Consider the following 19,607-nt stretch of genomic DNA (forward strand, 5'->3'; position numbering starts at 1 on the left):
AACATAACTTTAAAAAATATAAACTTCAGAGGGAATGATTATTACAAGTAGAAAAAAAGGGCATTTGTCAAAATGATCTTAATTGTACTTCAAAGTCAGGTTAGACAAAATGATGTGGTTTTGAAAAGGTAACTTCTTGAATCTTACTATAATACTAGGGTTTTTCCAAACCTTCATCAATGGAAGAGATGATACAAACTTTAGAGAATTAATGTCATTTTATTTGCTTTGAAACTTTTAAACATTTGCACTGTTATAAATTAGAACAAAGAATAACTATCTCTGATTCAGTATATACTATGTTCTAAGCACTTCACTCATTTTAATTTATTTAATTCTCCCAATAATTCTAGGTAGCAGCACCAATTATACAGATAAGGAGACTGAGGCAAGAGATGTCACTTGCCCATTGGCACATAATCAATAAAAGGATGAGCCAGAATTGAAAATTGAGTTGAAATTCAGGCAGTCTGGTTCCAGAGCTGCACTCTTGATAATTTCTTTCATTCTTGAGTGAATATTCTGTGTGGGGAGAAAAAAACTGATAATTTAAAAATTAAGTAAGTCAAACCTTAATCTGGTTTTGATTTTCATATGCTCCTGGATTAATACTGCGCAGTTCAGAGAGATGTCCAACATACAAGAGTAATCCGTGCAGCTCATCAACCAACATTGAGGGAAGCTGAGCCTCCAAAGCCTCATAGGGATGAACAGGAACATGACTCTCAGCATTCTGTACTTTCAGGTACCTAAAACACGATTAGATACAATAAACAACCAGAGTCTGGATGAATATGCGCTTAGAAATTCATGCAGTAATCAAAACCCTAATCTGATGTCATACCTGAAGATGAAAACTTTAACATAATGAAGAAATGTTACGCATTGCTGCCTGATATCGTCCGCTTTGCAATGTAGGGTTGATATCTTCCCTGAAACCAAGTAATTAATTAGTAGGCAGTGACAAAAAAATTTTCGTAAGCCATACAAGCAGCAATTCTCTATCTCCTATTTTTTTCCATTGACTCCTATATGGTTCTTGCCACTCCTCCTTGCCCTCCCTCCCCCTCCCACACACAAAACTGCTCTTATTAAAGTCACCAGTGAAACCCATCTAATGGATACTACCTTGGTTACTAACCAATGGATGCTATTTGGTTAGTATCTAATGGATACTAACTTGCCCTTGCAGTAGCACCGACTATACCTGGCTTCATGGACACCACATATTGCCAGTCTTCTTTCTTCCTTTCTCCTACCTCTTCTTTATTGGATCCTCCTCCTCAAGCCTACTACGTATATGAGGGCTCTTCAGGACTCAATCCTGAGTCCTCTCCTCTCCATGCATCTCTTCCTACATGTATAATGCCATGACTTCCTTTATTTCAAAATGATAATGACTTGAAAAGGTTTACCTATATCCCAGACCTCTCCTATACACTCTAGACCTTACAAGTCAAACTGCCTAGCATCTATCTGTACTTGGAATACACAGACAGTGCAAATAATACATCCTTGATTTCTTCCAAAACCTTGTCAGGCTGCCCGTGTTTTCTACACTCATTACAGCTGGTGCCAACAGTTGCTGATATGTCATGCTTGCGCCTTCTACTGCCTTCAAATTATATCTAATCCATCAGAGTCCTATTAAGATTATAGGATTTACTACAACAGGGCTCCTAACAGGTTTTCCCACATCCTCCTTTGCCTCTCTGTAATCCAAGTACAAAATCTACTTTAAATGTATATCAGTTCCTATTCCTCCTAAATCAAAACCTATGAAATGTACCTACTGTATTCAGAATGAAATCAGAACTCCTTAGAATGACCTATATTGCCCCAAATGAAATAGTAATAGTGCCTGTCTTTCTCCCAACGTCAACCCATGCCATCTTTCCCTCACTTCAATATTAACATCAGCAAAAATTATCTGGGTGGTTACTATATACAAAACACTAATAATCACTATACGACAAATGAATAAAAGACAATCACTAAACAAAAAAGAGGATGAGAATGATAGACAACAAATTCTCATCCATATTAAACATAAAGCAAAACGTATTTCTAATTTTGAATTCACGAGCAAACACTGCCACTGCTTTGGCAAAACCAACAGGAGCATATAAGAGTCAAGATATTGTACAAAAATCTATATATTCAACACTGCAGTGTATTTTTATAACTTAATTATATTTCACCTACAAAACTCATATCATCCCTCAGTTTCACAATTCTCAGCCCACGCAGGCAATACTGTCTTAAGAACAACTGCTGTGAACTCCTGCATCCAACCAAGATGGAGTACAAGGAATCATATTTACCCACCTTAAACTAGAAAACCAGAAAAACAACATTTAAAAAAAAAAAAAAAGGGTTTTCAGCCACCGGGCACAGGCTATGCAAGACTGCTATCCTAGAGAGAAGATAATTCCTAAGACTACACCAGCTTCCCACCTAGAGACAGTTTCCGGGCTGCAGCACAGGGAGAGTCTCAAACAGACTCTAAATCACTGAGTTGAGGAGACGTGAGATCTGAGTTTAGGCAGGTTTAAATTTACAGAGCAAAAGTATCAAAGAAGAAAAAACTCTACATAAAAAAGAGCTCTGGAAACATATAGAGGGTACCCTTTGAGTCTTTGGCTATTCAAGCATGAGAAAAAATAACCGAAAACCAAGGGAAAACACCAAAAAACAATTCCCTACAAAGCTTACACAGGCCAGGGAACAGTTCAAGTTCCCACCCATAAGAATGAAAATAAAATAATATACCAGAAAGAATCCTCAGAAATCTGACTGGAACTAAATTAACATTAGACTAAAGGCTACTTTTTTTAAAGTCCTAACAAAATTTAAAACAAGACTCAAAAAGATCCAATGGATTACAAGTACTCAACAGCGAGCCCGAACAACATTTAACACTAGTTAGAGAAATACAAGAAAATCCAGAAAGCAGCAATGTAAAATCTACACTGTCCATCACACAATAAAAAATGTACTGGATTTTCAAAGAACCAGAAAACTATAACACAGAACTAGGAGAAAAATCAATCAATACAAACAGAAATAACAATGATGAAAGACTGCTGCAGTCAACAGAGTTAAAACCAGCAATTGTATGTATACTCTATATGTTCAAGATGGATTTTAAAAAAAGCATGAGGACAGAAATAGAAGACATTAAAAAAAAAATCCAAACGAAATGTCTACAGACAAAAAAATATATATACAATATCTGAAAAACTACTATATCTGAAAATAACACCAACAGCTATATTTAAGAACAGGTATCAGCAAAACATACATTATTTTGTATGTAATTCTGCCTCAACTGGAAAACATCTGGGTAGTATAATGAACAGGATAACAAGAACCATATGCACATCAGTAAATGACCCAACAGGAGGGCTTTCTGTGGGGGGCTGAGGGCCAAGGCTAGCTATGTGAATTTATTAACAAAGCCCTGACAGCTGCATGACAGGGATGGTCTTTAATCCTGCTAACCTGTCCAACAAATCTATTCTTAAAAGTTTTTTTTAAGCAACAAAAACAGTCAAAATGTCAGAGTAACAAAAAACCATTTCAACAAATAGTCCATTGTACTGTTTTCAGGCAATGGAATAATTTCAAGGAATAATCTTGCACAATAAATACCTTCCTCAAATCCAATTTAATTAAGTCACTCTGTATAGTATTTTTGCTGTGCCTATAATCTTTTAGAGCCTTCCCCAGGGTTTCAAAATGTAATTCTCACTCTTTAGCATGGTTTACAAAGACAACCGTGATTGCAATCCTTCCAAATTCATCCCTTACACATACTATGATCCAACCATACATCATTACAACTTACTTCCTGCTCCCTGAAATTTTATTTTACATACCGCAATGTCTTTGTCTATACAGTTGTTTCTACCTGGGACTCTTTCTGTCCCCAGAACATTCCCAAATCTGTTGCCTAGCTAAGTTCTCCTCATCCTTGAAGACTCAGACCTGGCATCACTCAATGAGGGACATATAAACAGATGAAGCCCTTAGCTCTCGTAACAGCTTGAATATACCGCTGTCCCTATAGTTTTCTATGTATCATGTTGACCTATGCTTGCATGTCTATCTGTCCTACTCAACTGCAAGCTCTTCAGCAGCATACTTTTCCACTTGCTTTTTCAGCACCTTACACGGTACCTGGCATGAAGCATGGACTCAGGTGATAATGAAACAATAATATTCAACGTTTACTGAGAAAACAAAATAAATAAAACAGCTCTGAAAGCTGATAGCAAACAGTTAGGCTATAAAGTTCCCTATTGCAATTAAACAATTTTCATAAAATACCAAAAGTAATCAGACTAACCTCCCACCTGTCAGAATGGCTATTATCAAAAAGTCAATAAATAACAAGTGTTGGCAAGGATGTGGAGAAAAGGGAACCCTGTGCACTGTTGGTGGAAATAGAAAATTGGTACAGTCACTATGGAAAATAGTATGGAGGTTCCCTCAAAAATTAAGATAGGACTACCATGCAACCCAGCAATTCCACTGTTGGGTATTTATCTGAAGAAAATGAAGACACTGATTCGAAAAGATACAAGCCCGCTTATGCTCATTGCAGCGTTATTTACAAAAGACAAGATATGGAAGCAACTTAAGTGTCCACCAACAGATGAATGGATAAAGATGTGATACACCACCCCCCATCCCCGTCATCACCACCACCAAACACAATGGAATATTACTGAGCCATAAAGACAGAATGAAATCTTGCCATTTGTGACAACATGGATGGACTTAGAGGGTATTGTGCTAAGTGAAATAAGTCACACAGAGAAAGGCAAATTACGATTTCACTTATATGTGGAATCTAAACAAAACAAAACAAAACAAAAAGAAACAGACTCAGAGATACAGAGAACAAACTGACAGATGCCAGAGAGGAAGCAGGTAGGGACATGAGTAGACACGGTGAAGGGGATTAAGAGGTACAAACTTCCAGCTCCAAAATACTTAGTCATGGAGACGTAACGTACAGCCTAAGGCATACAGTCAATAATATCATAATAACTTTGTGTGGTAATAGATGGTTACTAGACTTACCATAGTGATTACTTTGTATATAAGGTATATAAATGTCAAATCATTATATTGTACATCTGAAACTAATATAATATCGGATGTCAACAATACTTCAATAAAATAATAAAAAAAATTATCAGATAGGGCCACTTCAGGACTATGGTAAAACAAGACAAAAAGAAAACCTCTCTGTAATCACGTCTGAACACAGAAACAAAGTATTAGGCAATCACACAAAAACAAAATACAAAAACATTCCCCTGTTCTAGCTAACATGACTATTGCATTATAGTTACAACCGCCCATAGCCTCCCTTTGTTTGTCCTACCTCCTATATAAAAATTAACATAATCATCCAAGTGCTCCTTTATTTAACAGCATCTAATCCAGAACAAAGTACTAACACCCTTAAACTCTACCCAAAATCAGCTGGCACAAGCCCCTCTCTACTTCCTCTATTGAGACACCCCACCTGCTCCTCATGATGTACTTCCCCTTGTTTCAGTAAGCCTCTAAACCTTTCTTTAACCAAAGGTGTGTTCCTGCCGATCTTTAGCTGCTGGACATCACTAATAAGATACTAGGATAAGCACTTAAACATGCATTATGTCATTTAATTCTCACACTAATTCAATGAGGTGGGAACTATTACCCGATATGAGACCCACCATTAGCTAGGGTTGAAACCGGATCATCACAGAGCCATAATTCTAAACACAAAGTGCACCTAAACTGCCAGAAAGGAGAAGCAGCTGGCCTGCACTAAAACCCACTGCCCCTCATTTCCCTTCACAACCTTAACTACACCAAGTCCCCACAAGATCAGTAATTCATTAAGTGTCAAAAACAGACAGAAAGCAGAAGAGCAAGAAGACAGCACAAGGTCTGGTATAGTTCTCCATCCTACTCCCCATCCCCAAAGCAAGTTACTAACAGATGTTTAGCTTTAAATCAATTTTACCTACAGATTTGAAAAAATATAAATCTTACCTACAACAAACTTTCAGTGTCATACTTTTGTCTGAACACTAAATATACTTTATCCTGAACTTCTGTCCTAACACTGCCACCATGTTAGTATGATATCCCAATTATCAACGTAGACCCATGTGCGATTCACTATAATTTGCCTTTAAACACACAACTTACCAAAATCACAGCTGGCCTGTAATAAAGTTTCCAAGTTGTACAGTTGTTGCCTAATTTAAAAAATGTATGTGAGAGTTAATTTTAGAATAGTTTAAAGCATGTAAAATTACACAGATGTTTCCAAATCTATGAGCTTCAATGTGTCCCATTTGTGAGTGACATTTAATACTTCATGAATGTTTATTACAGGGTCAGCTTTAGGCAAGATAACTTTAAGAAAAGCTAAAATATGCCTTTGTCTGACTTGCCAAAAATATCTATTAAAAGCTGCATATACCTAAGAAATGGTATCAAATATCATAGATTTCACTATCAATTAGATACTGTTTAAATCTTCAAGAAGTTTAAGATACTTATATAAAATATCCTAGGTTAACAGTTACATAATGAAATTTAAGTTGTATCATAGTTACAGTAGGAGTTCAAAAAGGAACAATGTCCACTAGAGTTATCAGGCAAAGTTATATTTATAATGTTCCAACTTAATTCCTGAGAACTAATTCCTTAATTCCACTTTCCATTCTTCCTAGCTGCCTTTCGACTCCTTAAAGATTGACCCATATTCATGACCTGTGTCCTAGATAAAGACTCAACTCATCCTGTAATGTTCAGAATTAGAAAATCATTCACTTAGCCTGTTCTCTCAATAAAACATAGAACATGGCACAGATACAGTGACACATAGGGTCTTATGGGATGAGGGTGGGAGGAGAAATCCTTCCTGCACCTTTCCATTTTCATTTAAATGTAGCATATATACATTCTTAATGTATTTTTGGATATTTAAAAACAAAACGAAACATACCTGAATAAATGAAATAGCACTCTAGATGAATTCACTAATGCTGTTTCAGTAACCCACTGAATGCCAAATATTTCCACAGTATCCTCTTCAAAATTAGTTGGTAAAGGATCAAGATTCAAAATTAATCTGAAATGAGAAGTGATTTAATCTCACGAAAAGTATGCTAAATCTCATTACTATAGCATGTCATTTTTGACATTATATGAGCCTGTATTGTACATGACACGCTAGCAATGAGATTCTAAAGTCACAAACGATATACCCTGGTACCTTACATATTCAGGAACACTACAGCTAGACTGTATTAAAAAATTCAGTCTCAAGAGCAATGTAACTTATGTGAAAAATGCGTGGAGTATAGGGAACACACTTTCGCCTGTGTTTAATAGTGGTCTTCAGTTGTAGAATTTCATCCTTTGAGGAGGCATTTAATTTTTAAAACAGCTAAAAGTTATTGAACCATGTCTGGAGAATAACAATCAAAATGAGTAATCTCTTTTAAGGTCTCAAACAAGGTACAACTGTAAAACCAACAAAAATGATTTCCTTTCTGACTGAAATTGCCTCAGCAGGTATTCCCAAAATATTTCAATAACAGCACACAACTGCCCAAGGCAAAAATTTTGAAGAATAATATTCCTGTGAACTTATACAATCTGGTATTTATTAGAAAGCTTTTTTAAAATAAGTCTATTAAGACCTTTCTATATACAGATACATAGTATCAGAAGGAACTGGGGCAACAAAAAATGTGTATGTTTTACTTAAGGATTACTGAACAAATCAGTACCCACCTCCCTAATCCAAAGCTGAGGCAGCAGTGAGGTAAGAGAACATCTGGCAGAGCAAGAAAGTTGTTCTTCATATCCAAAAATCTTTCAGGTAAGCTCTAACCATGACAACAACAACAGAACTAACAGCTTGTATCCGTGTGATATACTAAGCCGATTTACAAACACATGGCTTGCACATCAAAGTTTAGTTAACTCTAATCTTAATTAAATAACATCCCTAACAAACTGATGGAAAATCTGATGAGAGAAAAACAAAGTCTCCGATTTTTCACTTACCGCTTAAGGGCTCCACTGGAAAGGTAGGACTCTCCAGAAAAATGTTTTCCTCCTCTGTTGTCAAAAGCACAAGAAAAGCAAGGGGGTTTGCACCATTCTGTCCCCAGCTCCAGTTCCAAGCTGTCGGTCAGGAAAGTCGACGCAGCGGAACAGATATCCATTGTTTACTTCATGTTCTGAAATGTCTGGGGTTCATTATAATTATCATTAAGGGCTCCAAAGAAGTCGTGATGAGATTCCTGGAGGTGGGGCGGGCCGAGAAATCAGAGGTGACTTCAGAAAGTTCCCAAAACGCTCCTCCCCAACACACACACACACACACACACACACACACATAAGTCAAATTCACAATAACTCTCTCCCACCGATCTCCCAAGATCAAGGTTGTCAGAACCTAAGCAAAACGCACCCGCGATTGGATGTAGCAGAAACTTAACATCCCATGTAGGTCGGACACTGCTGCACAGGGCAGGGTAAAGAGGAAAGAAATGTTTGCAGGACAGAGACTTTAACTCCAGAGATCGCCTGGCCCTGCGCCCTCCTCTGTGTTACTAAACTGCGCTGCCAGCTTCCCCAGTGTCGTGCAAATGCTCCCTTGCAGCCTCGGGGTGGGGAGCAGGACGGCGCCGCGCCAACCCCCATTTCTCCAGGCCCGGGAGCAAGTCTCACTAGGTCCGCACACGGCAGACACCCGCGTGGACCGGGCCAATGGCGAGGGGAGCCGGTGTCCTGTGCACCGGTGGCCGTCGTACCTACTCACACTGTCGGCCTCCGAGATCCGCCCGCCGCGATCCCGATCACAGCCCGGTGGTCCGTGGGATCTAAATCCCAAACAGGTGAAATTCCCGCCACTGTGCGCCCGCGCTCAAGAAGGGCGGGGCCACAGCGGAGCCCGCCCCCGGAGGTAAGCTCGCGAGGTCTCCGTGGGAATGGTCGGCACTCGTGAGTTCTCGCGAGAGTCCGTCAGCCAAGGCTTCAGTGCCGCATCGGTCCGCCTTTCCTTTCTTTTTTTGTGAGCTTTAATTGGTGCCTTTGGCCGGAAGGCGGGGCCTCGGTGGGCAACGAAAATGACGAAACTGAGGTGAGAGAAGCATAGGGACAAACGGGATTATCCTCTGTGGGCCTGAAAAAGGAGCTTTGATCGAGTCCGGGGCGGGTGTCTCATTCACACCGACAGCCGCGTCTTCGCCCTTTTCTTCCCTGGCTAGTGTCTGCAACTCTTTCGTTAAGAACGACGATGCCTGTTTATGGATTGTGAGCCAAGCAAGTGCAAAAATGAGGTGAATCCAGTGAATGGAAAACACTGATATGAAAACTGTTGCTCCACGTTTATGCAACACATCCAGGCAGGTTTAAGTCGTTTAAACCTGGACGCTTTTGTAAAAACATAGCCCATTCGCAGCATTTTTATCTTTTTAAGTGTTCTTGAAAGTCTCCTTAGAAGATTTTTAAGGCTGTCAGAGAGAACACATTTCAGCATCTCGCCGTCTTTAGATTCAAGAAAAACCTGAGAATTTCTCAATCAAATGTGCTGCTATAATTTGAGTATTTGCCCTTGCACGGTCCTCCACAATAGTTTGTCTTACGTTTAATTCCTATATAGGAAACTTAACTCTTTCCTCTGTTGAAACCACATTTTCTGACAAATGGGATGAGGTGGGGGGAAAACACAATGTGATCTGTATTCCGACTGCAACTTAGGGCTGCGAGGGTGAGTGCAATGTCTTTAATGCTCAGCAGATGTACCATGAGATCTCATGCTGCGTTGGGGACCACTGCAGCTGCTTTATGTTCCAGGGGGAGTCCAGCAGTAACACGTAGTGTCATCTACAACAATCCCTGGGAAATAGTGCATAGGTATAAGAATATTGGGCCCTGGCACTGACTTTTGGGGAACTTGGTCAGTATAGCCATTATTACTTCTTCCTCTAGTGAAAACATCAAAATAGACCCTTTTCCCTTTTTCAAGGGCCTGACGTTGAGTGATAAACTTGGTTGAACCAATGAGTGGAACAGGAAGAACCAAATAAGTTATCTGTAAGTAATTTAAACAAGTACTGTAACACGTTATAACAGTAACAGTTATAACAGTAGGTAAAAGATGGCATACTCAAGAGAAATGATTGAAGGGTGTTTAAATGAAAGGGCCATATACAAAGGTGTGGTTGACAGAATTACCTGAAAACAAAAAAAGGTGAACTAATCAGAGTCATTATCACTGTTAGGCCTAAAGGGTAAGGGAAAGAGGGCTTACCAGAGCCCAAGGAGACTTACTGCTGTAGGATACAGCCACCTACCTGATAACCACCTATGGTGGCTTCATGGAGGAACATACCCACTGCCTACCTGCAACCCAGCAGGGAGGAGCTGAAAAGACTAAGTATCCAAACCTCTTTCCCTCCACACAACAATGTCCTCCCAGTGTCTCTCAGTGGCCAAAACCAACCTAAAAACAGGGCAAGAATATAATCTATAAAATTCATTCTCCTGGGTTAGAGTCCAGGCTAACGAAGGATAGAGTGTGAATCTGAGAGAAGGGCCAATTATATCAAGAAGACAACGATACTAAATGTGTATGTATCAAGTTATAGAGCTTCAATACACATAACATGAAAAACACTATTATTTATAGGAAAAATACTCAAATTATTAACGGTAGGTAGAGACTTCGACATTCCTTTCTGTGATTGGTGGAACAAGTAGACAGGAAATTAGTACAGAAGACCTGAACAGCGCTACCGACCAGCGTGACCTAATTGACATTTATAGGTCACTCAACAATAGCAGAATACACTCTTTATTTTTTTTATTAGTTTCAGGTGCACAAGACAAAGTAATACTTAAACGTTTACCTTTTATATCTCTCACACTGTGTGAACCCCCCTCCCCCCATCCACTATCCCTCTGACTTCACACAGAGCCATTACATTTCCACTGTCTCTATTCCCAATGCTGTACTCCGCTTCATTTCTATGTATATATACATATACATACAAACTTGTAGTTGACATTCCTTATTGTTCAGCTTCAGCTTCAGGTGTACAGTGCAGTGATCAGGCATCTACATCATTCCTGAGGTGGTCTCCCTAATGAGACAAGTGTCCATCGGATACCGTACAAAATCTTTACAACATTATTGATTACATTCTGCAAATTAACTTTCAGAACCCCGTGGCCATCTTGTGGTTACTGACTGTTTTCTAATCCCCTCACCTTCCCTTTTATCCGCATCCCTCCTCCCATTAGCAACCCTCAGTTTTTCCTCTATGTCTCCAAACCTGTTTCTGATTAGTTCATTCACTTATTCTTTTCTTTAGATTCCACATATAAGTGAGATCATATGGTATTTGTCTTTCTCTGTCTGCCTTATTTCACTTAACATAATGTTCTCTAGGTCCATCCATGTTCTTGCAAAAGGTAAGATTTCTTTCTTCTTTATGGCTGCGTAATACTCCATTGTATAAATGTGCCATAGTTTCTTAATCCAGTCATCTACTGATGGGCATTTCAGTTGTTTCCATGTCTTGGCTATTGTGTATAGTGCTGCAATAAACATAGCAGTGCATAAAGTTTTTTGAATTAGAGTTTTGGATTTCTCCAGATAGATACCTAGGAGTGGAATTGCTGGATCACAAGGTAGTTCCATTTTCAGATTTTTGAGATACCTCTATACTGTTTTTCATAGTGGCTGCACCAATCTGCAATCCCACCAACAATGCACAAGGGTTCCCTTTTCTCCCCTCTTATTTCCCCAGCACTTGTTGCTTGTTGATTTATTGATGATAGCCATTTTGACTGGGGTGAGGTGGTATCTCATTGTGGTTTTTATTTGCATTTCTGTAATGATTAGTGAGTTTGAGCATTTTATCATATGTCTGTTTGCCATCTGTATGTCCTTTTTACAAAAATGTCTCTTCATGTCCTCTGCCCATTTTTTAATTGGGTTGTTTGTTTTTTTGGAGTTGAGTTGAGTGAGTTTTTTATAAATTTGTGATATTAACCCCTTATCAGACATAGCATTGGCAAATATCTTTTCCCATTCAGTAGGGTCCCTTTTTGTTTTATTGATGGTTTCCTTTGCTGTGAAAAAACTTTTTAGTTTGATGTAATCCCACATGTTTATTTTTTCTCTTACTTCCCTTGTGTGAGGGGATATATCAGTAAATATCTTACTCTGGGTAATGTCTGTGAAGTTTCTTTCTATATTTTCTTCTAGGAATTTTATGGTTTCAGATCTTACATTTAAGTCTTTAACCCATTTTGAATTTATTTTTGTATATGGTGTAAGGAGGGGGTCCAGCTTCATTTTTTTGCATGTGTCTGTTCAGGTTTCCCAGCACCATTTATTGAATAGACGGTCTTTACTCCACCGTATGTTCTTGCTTCCATTGTCGTAGATTAAATGGCCATATAGGCATGGATTTATTTCTGGACTCTCTATTCTCTTTCATTGATCTATGTGTCTGTTTTTATGCCTGTACCATGCTGTTTTGATTACTGTAGCCCTTGTAGTATAATTTGATGTCAGGTATTGTTTTACCTCCCACTTTGTTTTTATTTCTCAAGATTGCTGACGCTATCTGGGGTCTTTTGTGGTCCCATATAAATTTTAGGATTATATGTTCTATTTCTGTGAAAAACGTTGTTGGTACTTTGATAGGAACTGCATTGAATATGTATATTGCCTTAGGCAGTATGGACATTTTAACTATATTAATTCTTCCTATCCATGAACATGGTATGTGTTTCCATCTATTTGTATCTTCTTTCATTTCTTTCTTCAGTGTCTTATAATTTTCTGAGTACAGATCTTTTACTTTTTTGGTTAAATTTATTCCCAGGTATTTTATAGTCTTTGGAGCAATTGTAAATGGGATTGTTTTTTTAATTTCTCCTTCTGATGTTTTATTATTGGTATATAGAAATGCAACTGATTTCTGAATATGAATTTTGTATCCTGCTACTTTACTAAATTCATCTATCAGCTCTAATAGTTTCTTAGTGGAGTCTTTAGGGTTCTCTATATATAGTATCATGTCATCTGCATATAATGACAATTTTCCTTCCTCCTTACCGATTTGGATGCCTTTTATTTATTTTTCTTGTCTGATTGCTGTGGCTAGAACTTCCAGCACTATGTTGAATAGAAGTGGAGAAAGTGGGCAAACTTGCCTTGTTCCTGATCTTAAGGGGAATGGTTTTAGCTTTTCCCCATTGAGTATGATGTTAGCTGTGAGTTTATATATGGCCTTTATTATGTTGAGATGTGATCCCTCTATTCCCACTTTCTTAAGGGTTTTTATCATAAATAGCTGCTGGATTTTATCAAATGCTTTTTCTGCATCTATTGATACGATGATGTGATTTTTATTTTTCATTTTGTTAATGTGGTGTATCACATTAATTGATTTGTGGATGTTGAACCACCTTTGCATACCAGGGATGAATCCCACTTGATCATGGTGTATGACTTTTTTTAATGTATTGCTGAATTCTGTTCGCTAATATTTTGTTGAGGATTTTTGCATCTATGATCATTAGAGATATCAGCCTGTAGTTTTCTTTTTTTGTGGTGTCTTTGTCTGATTTTGGGATCAGGGTGATAGTGGCTTTGTAAAAAGTGTTTGGGAGCCTTCCCTCCTTCTGGATTTTTTGGAAGAGCTTGAGGAGAATAGGTGATAATTCTTTTGTGAACGTTTTGTAAAATTCACCTGTAAAGCCATCTAGTCCAGGGCTTTTATTTGTGTTGGGAGATTGTTGATTACTGATTCAATTTCCCTGGTGGTAATCAGTCTATTCAGGTTTTCTGTTTCTTCTTGAGTTAGCCTGGAAGGTTGTACGCCTCTAGAAAATTGTCCATTTCTTCCAGATTGTCAAATTTGTTGGCATATAGTTGCTCATAGTAATTTCTTAAATTTTTTTGTATTTCTGCGGTGTCTGTTGTCACATCTCGTCTTTCATTTCTGATTTTATTAATCTGGGTCCTTTCTCTCCTTTTTTTAATGAGTCTGGCTAAACGTTTGTCGATTTTGTTTATCTTCTCTAAGAACCAACTCTTGGATTCATTGATCTTTTGTATTGTTTTTCTGGTTTCTATTTCATTTGTTTCCGCTCTGATCTTTATTATCTCCTTCCTTGTACTCCCTTTGGGCTTATTTTGCTGTTCTTTTTCCAGATTCCTTAAGTGTGAAGATAAACTGTTGATTAGTGATTTTTCTTGTTTCTTTTGGTAGGCTTGAAATGCTATGAATTTCCCTCTTAGGACTGCTTTCGCAGCATCCCATAGATTTTGGGTCGTCGTGTTTTCATTTTCCTTTGTCTTGAGATATCTTTTGATTTCTTCCTTGATCTCCTGCTTGACCCATTCATTATTTAGTAACATGTTATTCAACCTCCATGAATTGGTGTGTCTTCCAGTTTTTTTCCTGTAGTTCATTTCTAATTTCATAGCACTGTGGTCAGAGAAGACAATTGGGATGATTTCAATTTTCTTAAATTTATCAAGACTTGTTTTGTGGCCTAACATATGGTCTATCTTGGAAAATGTTCCATGTGCGCTTGAGAAGAATGTGTATTCTGCAGCATTGGGGTGAAATGCTCTGAAAATATCGATTAAATCCAAGTGGTCCAATGTGTCATTTAAGGCTATTGTTTCCATATTGATTTTCTGTCTAGAAGACCTGTCTCTTGTTGTCAGAGGTGTGTAGAAGTCCCCTACTATGATAGTGTTACTGTTGATCTCTGTCTTTATGTCAGTCAATGTCTTGTTTTATATATTTAGGTGCTCCTATGTTGGGTGCATAGATGTTTACTAGGGTGATGTCCTCTTGTCAGATTGATACCTCTCTCTCTCTATATATATATATATATATGTGTGTGTGTATATATACACACACATATATATACACACATATACATATATATACATATATATACATACACATATATATAGTGCCCATCTTTGTCTTTTAATATGTTCTTCATTTTAAAGTCTATTTTGTCAGCTATAAGTATTGCGACTCCAGATTTTTTCTCATTTCCATTTGCATGAAATATCTTACTCCAACCCTTCACTTTCAGCCTGTGTGTGTCTTTTGATCTGAGGTGAGTCTCTTGTATACAGCATATACAAGGTTCTTACTTTCTTATCCACTCAGCCACCCTATGTCTCTTGATTGGAGCATTTAATCCATTTATATTTAAAGTGATTATTGATAGGTACATAGTTATTGCCATTTTTAAATTTGTAGTTAGATTGTTTTCATCTCTCTTCTATTTACAGAAGTCCTTTTAGTATTTCTTGCAATGTTTGCTTGGTGGTAATAAATTTCTTTAGCTTATTCTTTTCTGGGAAGCTCTTTATCTCTCCATCAACTTTAAATGATAGCCTTGCTGGATAAAGTAATCTAGGTTGTAGGCCTTTGTTTTCCATCACTTTGAGTATCTCCTGCCACTCCGTCCTGAACTTCAGTGTTTCTGTAGAAAAGTCATTTGATAGTCTTATGGGAGTTCCCTTGTATGTAACCCTCTGTCGTTCTCTTGCTGCTTGTAGGATTCTCTCTTTGTCTGTAACCTTTGCCATTTTAACTATAATGTGTCTTGGTGTGGACCTGTTTGGGGTTATCCTGGTTGGAACTCTCTGCACTTCCTAGGCTTGTATGTTGGTTTCCTTCATCAGGTTAGGGAAGTTTTCGGACATTATTACTTCAAATATGTTTTTAATCCCTTGCTTCCTCTCTTCACCTTCTGGTATTCCTATGATGCGCATGTTGTTGCGCTTGATGTTATCCAGAGGTCTCTTAAACCATCTTCACTGTTTTTTATTCTTTTTTCTTTCTGTTGTTCTGTTTGGGTAATCTCTGCTAACTTGTCTTCTAAGTCGCTGATTCGATCCTCTGCTTCATCTAACCTGCTTTGAGTTCTTTATTTCAGTAATTGTGTTCTTTATTTGTAACTGGTTGTTCATTATGATTTCTCTGTCCTTCTTTATGTCGTCTCTAAGCTCCTTAAACTTTCTTATCATCAGTGTTCTGAACTCTGTCTCTGATAGGTTGGTTACCTCTGTTTCATTTCGTCCCATTTCTGGAGGTTTCTTCTGTTCTTTTATTTGGGAAATGTTTCTTTGTTTTCCTTTTCTGGCTGACTCTCTGTGTTTGCTTCGATGTATTAGGTAGATCCCCTAGAGTTCTTAGTTCTTGCTGGGTTATCTTATGTAGTAGGTGTCCTTTATATTTGACTTGCACTACTTTGTTCTTCTCCTCTGCATGTGCTCCAAAGGTGACTCTTGCATTGTGTATATTGTCCTGTTAAAGAAGATCTTTAATTGCTTTTCGCTTGTGAGTAAGTGGTCAAACCCAGTAGTACTCTGTTTGGTCTGGAGTTGGCCTCTGGGTGTGTTGAATCTTGTGCCTCTTAAGCTGGGCCCTGGTAGGGCAATTTCAGAACAAAGCAAATCACCAAGCACAACAACAACAACAAAGAAAAAAACCAAATACATTCACATGTAAAAACAACCGACAACCCACACTCAACACAGGCAAAGGTATCAAAGATATAAAGACAAAACAAAACAAAAAAAAACAAAAACAAAAAAACAAACAAAAAAAAGCAGTGCCAGTCTTGGCTTAAGCCCACCAAGTAATCTCCCGGTTGTCCTCTGCTGTACCAAAGAGTCCTTTGTGTATTGTGCAGGCAGAGCCAGTCACCTGGTGCCCAGAGTGACATTGGGACTGCAGATTTAGATGCGTGGGGCTGAGGGGTCTGTATGATAGTTTCTACAAAGTCAGTGCAGTTTCTGCCCTTGCTTGCACATATGCACACTGAGAGTAGCACTACCAGCCCTGTGTCCAGTTCTCCTGAGTCTTTGGGCACTTCTTCCGTGTGTGTGTGTGTGTGTGTGTGTTTGTGTGTTTGGGAGTGTGTGTGTGTGTGTGTGTGTCAGGCGGAAGATTTCTGAGGTGCTGAAAGCCCAGAGCTGCGTCTGCCGCCTACTGCTGATCCCTGGGAGTGCCTTCCCAGTTGTAATTGCCCTGCCCTAGGCAGGCCAGAAAGGGTGGGGCCTGGGGATGGAGGGATCTTCTCTCTCCCAGCCCAGCCGTGTCACACTCTAACCGCAGGCCAGAAAAAGTGGTGGCTGGGGGTGGAGGAGTCTCTTCTCTCCTAGCCCAGCAAAAATCACATTCTTCCCAGCCTCTTCCTTGGGTCAGAGCTGCATGCCAGTCTTCCCAGAGCCTGAGCACTAAGGCTCCTCTGTAATCTGACACTACTCCTCAGTTCAGGGGCCAGTTTAAATCTCTGGAAGGGCAGGAGTAGGATTGGAAGGGGGGGAGGGGCCCAGGTATGGAGTTTGTGTCCTTTGTCTGACCTAGGGTCCAACTGGCTGCTCCCTCGGTGGGAGAGATTAGCTGTTGGACGCAGGGAAAGAGCCCACCTCCTGGTTTTTGTGTTCTCTGTTCCATCCTGGGATCCCCTGCGTCTCTGCAGCTGCGGATGCCGGCGGTGTTTCCACCACTGCAGATGCGGGCTGCGTCCCCACAGCCGAAGGTGCGGGCCACGTCTCCACTCCGCTCCCTTCCCTCTTCCCCTGCTTGCCCAATTTGCCCACCTTCAAGTAATCCTTGCACGAGTCTCTTAGCTGTTCTGCATGATGAGCAGAGAGTCCTTTGATGGGTTATAGATGTCCCGTTTGTGATAAGATCCAGAGGAGAACTCAAAAAGTGTGCCCCGCTGCCCCCCTTCCTATGACGTCACCCCAGAATACACTCTTAATAAATGCATCTGGAACATTCACTAAGAAAGATCATAATCTGAGCAATAAAAAAAAAATAATTCATTAACTTTAAAAGGATTGAAGTCATACAAAGCATATTATCTGACCACAATGGAATGAAACTGGAAATATATAATAGAAAGCTATCTGAAAAAAAACTCTATGGAAATTAAGTAACACACTTCTAATTGGATCAAGGAAGAAATCACTATGAAAATCAGAAAATACTTTGAATTAAATGAAAATAAAAACATTAAATTTTAGAACATTAGTTATTAACATTAGGAAAGAAGAAAGAGCTCAATTCAATAATTTACATTTCTATCTTAAGAAACTAAAATAAATAAATATAAGTAAAACCAAAACAAGCAAAATGAAGGAAATAATGGGGTAGAAATAAATTAAATGAAACAGAACAAAAGTAGATGAAATAAATGAAATCAAAAGTTAGTTCTTTGAAAAGATCAATATAATTGATTGAAAAAAAAACCCTCCAGCCTGACTGATCCAGGAAAAAAGAGAGAAAATGCAAATTACCAGTATTGGGAATTAGAGATGTTATCGCTACAGCTTCTACACACATTAAAAGGATATTAAGAACATTTTTATGTCAATAAACATAGATGAAATGGAAAAATGCCTTGAAAGATACCAACTGCCAAAACGCACAAAAAAGAAAAAGATAACTTGAATAGCTCTATATCCATTTTAGTAATTTTAATCTTTAGTTTAAAAGACCTCTTTCTTTCTCATACCACACACACTTCTTACAAGAAACTCCAACACCGCTCCCTTTGCTGCATCTACTGTGAGGATGAAGACCATTCTCAGCAATCAGACAGTGGACATTCCAGAAAATGTGGACATCACTGACCCTTCGAGTTATTGACCCTTCACACAGTTATTGTGAAGGGTCCCAGAGGTACCTAGTGGAGGGACGTCAATCACATCAATGTAGAACTCACTCTCCTTGGAAAGAAGAAGAAGAGGCTCCGGATTGACAAATGGTGGGGAAATAGAAAGGAACACGCTACTGTTCAAATTATCTGTAGTCATGTACAGAACATGAACACCCTTCATGTACAGAAGGGTGTTACATTGGGTTTCCGTTACAAGACAAGAGCTGTGTATGCTCATTTCCCCATCAATGTCATTATTTAGGAGAATGGTTCTCTTGTTGAAATCCGAAATTTCCTGGGTGAAAAATACATCCGCAGGGATCAGATGAGGTAAGGTGTTGCTTGTTCAGTATCTCAAACCCAGGAAGATGAGTTAATTCTTGAAGGAAATGTTCTTGAACTTGTGTCAAATTCAGCTGCTTTGATTCAACAAGCCACAACAGTTAAAAAAAAGGATATCAGAAAAATTTTGCATGGTATCTATGTTTCTGATAAAGGAACAGTTCAACGGGCTGATGAATAGGATCTAAGTTGTCCAGCTACATAAACACCAAGCTGTTAAGTGATTCCTCAGACTTATTTGTGATATTTTAAATGCAATAAAAGTCATGTATTGATTTGAGAGAGAAAAAAGAAAAAAAGAAACTACAAGACCAGATAGATTTACTATTGAACTCTAAACATTTAACGAAAGGATAGCACTGAATCTATACTAACTCTTCCAGAAAATAGCAGAGGATGGAATACTTCAAAACTCATTCATGTGGCCAGCAAAACTTGACAAAGACAAGAAAATAAAATTACAATCCAATATCAGATGCAAACAGAGAGGAAGAAATTTTACC

General features: G+C 38.6%; 1 protein-coding gene and 1 pseudogene across 6 annotated transcripts in view; one reads left to right on the top strand and one right to left on the bottom strand.

Moving 5' to 3' along the window:
- MMS22L (MMS22 like, DNA repair protein) overlaps positions 1-8,971 on the bottom strand; it is a 112,253-nt gene extending 103,282 nt beyond the window's left edge. The window contains exons 1-6 of one of the 6 annotated variants that reach the window (XM_033102207.1): positions 8,847-8,971; positions 8,095-8,333; positions 7,025-7,150; positions 6,220-6,269; positions 845-932; positions 572-749 (exon numbers count right to left, since the gene is read on the bottom strand). In XM_033102207.1, the coding sequence (XP_032958098.1) occupies positions 572-749; positions 845-932; positions 6,220-6,269; positions 7,025-7,150; positions 8,095-8,255 (603 nt within the window). In that variant the 5' untranslated portion in view covers positions 8,256-8,333; positions 8,847-8,971. Of the gene's footprint in view, positions 1-571; positions 750-844; positions 933-6,219; positions 6,270-7,024; positions 7,151-8,094; positions 8,334-8,503; positions 8,641-8,846 lie in introns of those variants that run through there. The other 5 variants (XM_033102215.1, XM_033102209.1, XM_033102216.1 and 2 more) reach the window with 5 other exon arrangements.
- A 9,706-nt stretch (positions 8,972-18,677) lies between these two features.
- LOC117020784 (60S ribosomal protein L9-like) lies at positions 18,678-19,285 on the top strand (annotated as a pseudogene).
- The last annotated feature ends 322 nt before the right edge of the window (positions 19,286-19,607 follow it).

This window comes from Rhinolophus ferrumequinum, chromosome 3 (assembly GCF_004115265.2).
Source record: "Rhinolophus ferrumequinum isolate MPI-CBG mRhiFer1 chromosome 3, mRhiFer1_v1.p, whole genome shotgun sequence".
NCBI classification, from domain to species: Eukaryota; Metazoa; Chordata; class Mammalia; order Chiroptera; family Rhinolophidae; genus Rhinolophus; species Rhinolophus ferrumequinum.